Genomic DNA, 4,024 nt, shown 5'->3' on the forward strand with positions numbered 1-4,024 from the left:
GTAAACTTGTAAAGTTACAGAATATGTGGACAAAGATAAAGTTTTGTATTTGTTCATTTGAAATCAAATGAAAATTTTATCCATAAGATTTTTAAGTAAAGTATAGTTTTGTATTCTTAATTTACCAATGATTCCACAATCCACAAATTAACCCCCAATAAAACATTTACATAAGGGAAACAAAACCTATATCTGGACTAATATTGTCTCGTTCTGGTACATTAATACCACAAAAAAAAAGAGGCACTTCAGTAAATAAAATAAATAAATAACAGATCGGGTTGTTGTAATATTACAACGACACGTTTTCTTCGACAATTGTCTCCAACTCTGGCTTCTTAGATTTGGAAACAGAGATCCTATGCATAAACTCCACCGCCGAGAAATCTTCTATATCTTCAAGATTCAGCTTCGTTCCCTTAACCAACCTCGCGTTTTCATCTTCCTCCTCCTCTGGAGACACTTTCCTATTGTCACAGCTTCTCAAACGTTTCTTGCCGGCCATGAAGATCCGAGCCATGTCGGATGCATTGGCTGCGGAAGCCACACGCGTCATGGGGAACGCGACGTATACATGGCAGCCTCCAACGTCTAGGTCGTCGTCGGCTGCGAGAGGGATGAGTTTACGACCTATTTTTAAGGACTTGACGTCAACGAGAAAATGGCTTGGCATCTCCATCATGAGCTCGGCTGCTTTTGTTGGTACGTTGATGTCACGTACTTCACCGTCCGGGAGAATCACTTTAGCCGCCGGTGATGATGATGATGAATTAGATGAAGTCGTTTTGCTTAGAGCGCATGAAACGTAGTTGCCCATATAGTTGAGTGTTTTGTTGATCAAGAGATCTAGAGATTATGTGTGTAAGATGAAATATTTTGATTTTGAGAGGATCGAAGAAGACAAAGGAAACTTTATATATAAAATCTAAAGATGTGCGAATGACTTTGATAATTTTATACATTATTAAATTAAAAAATATGAGGATTAGTATGAATTATAAGGTGAAGATGGGACAGGTTTGACATTAGATAATTGAATCCGCGTCTTCATTACATAAAACATATTATATGTTATATTTTAGCCATATTTTCAGAAATCTAAGCCTATGTTTACTCCGCGTAAAAAGCTAACCAAGTCTTATCAATTCATTTACAAGTAATAATTAGTCATAATGTTATGATGGCACACAACTTCAACATAATACTGATTGAAGTATCTTGATAAGTTTATGAAACAACTTAATATTTGGTTGGGACGTATCCTAAATACTTCAAGGGTTTGATACTCTCAAATTTCAAGGAACCGGAATGTTTTGCGTCATTAATGTTTGTGGTATGTATCTTATGCAACTTTTAAAAGAGTTTTTATTTTCTTTGACATATTGTACAGAGAGTGTTTAAAGCATAATAATTTGAAGAGAAAATTACTCAAAATGACTCTAGTTATATATCTAATTACTAGAATAACTCTTATATTTTTGTATTTACTAGAATAACTTATAAGGAAAACAAAAATACCAAAATATCCATTTTATTAATAGGAATAAATCTTTAATTGTGTAAAAAAAAAATTAGAAAATCCCCACTTCTCTTTCATTCTAGTAAAAAACGTCGACAGAAAAAAAGAAGAAGAAGAAAGAGCTAGCGACTTCCATCTCCAAAATCTCCAACAGTTCCTTCTCCATTACCACTTTCGAAGGTCATGAACGTCTTCAATTCTGAACACCCCAATCTCATCTCGTCTTCCTGTCTGTTGTCGTGGACGAACCCTAACTCCACACCACCACTTTCGATTCCCCGAAACTTGAACTCGTAAGTCATAAATCCATCTTAATTATGTTTGTTGTTCTTTGTTGTTATTATTATTTGATTGATTGCAATTTTAATTTTGAAAACCCTAGTTCCCAAATCCTCTTTTCCTCTGAAGTTGAACTCAAAAAAGTGTATATGCATGTAAAATCGATTAACTATTGAATTCATAGATTAGCAATACGATATTGTTTTTTTTTAAATTGAAAAACCTTTGTTTCTATATAACACAGCAATGGCTATTGAAACAATGTACTGATGGTAGCCGATTGTGTTTGTTGTTTATCGCAAAATGGCCTCATCTCTGCCATTAGAATGTATCCTCTGCGCTTATACAAAGTTGGGAAAACACCTATTCAGAACAGGAGCATGAATTATAGTTGTTTTTTTTAATATTCAGATGGTTGAAGAAGCTGTTGAAGCTATGGGGGTATATTTAATTTTTTTTGTTCTCTGCATTGACTTTGTTTTTTTTTTTATATAGATATTTTTACTAATTCTCATTATATATTATTCAGTCATAGGTGATTCAGAAATCAATTGACAAAATGGATTGCCAGTACAATGTGTTGTGAAGAAGGAGAAAGAAGCTAAGAAGATGATGGAGAAGGAGGATCTTGGGTGTAACTTTGATGGCTTGAATGATCAGATTATAACGCCATTGCGACTAAAGTTGACGGCTGATATTTATGAGAAAGTGACTGAGAGAGTCGAATAAATTAGTCTTGTATTTTGGTTTTTTGGCTACTGAATAACAGATGTATAACTTGCTGGGTTTTTGGCTTTAGACGGATTTATTACTTTTTTGGTTTTTGGCTTTAGTCGGGTGTATTATTTTTCTGGTTTTTTGGCTTATAAATAATGGATGTATAAATTACTAGTTTTGGTTTATGAATGATGGATGTATGACTTCTTTTTTTTCAAATTTCTACTTTCAGCAGACAGAAATTATGAGATCAATGTTTTTCCAAGCAATAAGGATTGGAACAAGTGACTAAACCACCATGAAAAAAAACAATTTGATAAGAAAAAAAAAGAGATCTCAATGTTTTTCCAAGCAATAAAGATGATTGGAACAAGTGTTTAAACCACCATGAAAAAGAACAATTTGATAAGAAAAAAAGAGATGAAAGAGATGATTACAACTACAAATTTTTTCATAATTATGAGTTTAATTAACTTAAAAATAAACCAAATTCGAAATTAATGTAAACCGATTTGAAATTAAAATTGGTTTACATAAACCAAGTTTTTCGTCAATAAATCTGTCACAACATAAATTAAAAAGTATATCATCACATAAATAAGAAGTCTGCCAATAATTTTAAATCGGTTATATAAATTTGCCGTAATAAAATAAGTCTAACATTACAAATAAATCTGTCTATTAAAAAATAAGTTGACCACATAAATCTACCACTTATAACAAATTTGCTACCTCATTTGATAGACATATTTTTAAAAATCTATTTTCTAATCAAATCGGACAATTATCTTTGCCGTGTGAACAAATATGACGTTATTAGAAAGTCTGACACCACTTTAATGATAGATTTCTTTTTCTACACAGATTTTATAAACATATTTATTATTCGACAAATTTTTTTTTCTAAAACAAATCTGCCCTCGAAAATTAATAAGGATATTTTGGTAAATTTTTTTTTTTGTTATAACTATGTGTAAGGGCAATTTTGACCAGAAAAATATTCTAATAATTTTTAAAAAATATGAGTCATTCTAGTAATTACACAACTAATTTGAGTCATTCTAGTAAACTTTGGTTATAAAATGATATATAAAGTTGCCGAAAACATAGAGAAGTTACCTTGTTAAAGAAGTCAACATGGCTACAATTACCCTTGAAGGAGTTCTCCAAAACCTCTTTAAAGGAAGGCTTAACGGAGAGAGATTGGTCTATCCAAACACCAGTAGCCATAGATAAGCGCAAATCACTTCTCTCAGTGCCATTGGCGTGGACAACAGATACCATCTTAGCCAAGACTGCGTTAAGGTGATCCGATGACGGAGACATGAGGAATGTGAGGATTTGTTGTTTACTGACGCAACTAGAACCGGCGGCAATGAGGCAGAGCAAAAGGTTGACTGACATTGGTGAGAAGACAAAGTTTGAGCCATTTGCAACGGTAGCGATTACATGCTTGGCCAGTAACACCATGACGTCGTTTTGAATCTCAGTTGATTGTCCCAACTCCAT

The 4,024-nt window shown here is 32.9% G+C and overlaps 1 protein-coding gene, 1 long non-coding RNA gene and 1 pseudogene across 2 annotated transcripts; 1 reads left to right on the forward strand and 2 right to left on the reverse strand.

Moving 5' to 3' along the window:
- The window catches only part of LOC106309840, a 13,476-nt pseudogene extending 9,452 nt beyond the window's left edge, over nucleotides 1-4,024 (reverse strand).
- Nucleotides 128-905, reverse strand: LOC106309842. Its single transcript, XM_013746983.1, has one exon. The coding sequence runs from the start codon at nucleotides 815-817 to the stop codon at nucleotides 293-295; it is 525 nt and encodes a 174-aa protein (XP_013602437.1). The 5' UTR covers nucleotides 818-905; the 3' UTR covers nucleotides 128-292.
- On the forward strand, nucleotides 1,556-2,720 carry LOC106309843. The gene is made up of 2 exons (XR_001263624.1): nucleotides 1,556-1,812; nucleotides 2,328-2,720. It is a non-coding gene; the product is annotated as an uncharacterized LOC106309843 (long non-coding RNA).

The sequence above is a fragment of the Brassica oleracea genome, chromosome C8 (assembly GCF_000695525.1).
Source record: "Brassica oleracea var. oleracea cultivar TO1000 chromosome C8, BOL, whole genome shotgun sequence".
Taxonomy (NCBI): Eukaryota; Viridiplantae; Streptophyta; class Magnoliopsida; order Brassicales; family Brassicaceae; genus Brassica; species Brassica oleracea.

What these genes read in the sequence shown, in the direction of transcription:
- LOC106309842 (XM_013746983.1), bottom strand. Translation starts at nt 817, where the DNA reads ATGGGCAACTACGTTTCATGCGCTCTAAGCAAAACGACTTCATCTAAT.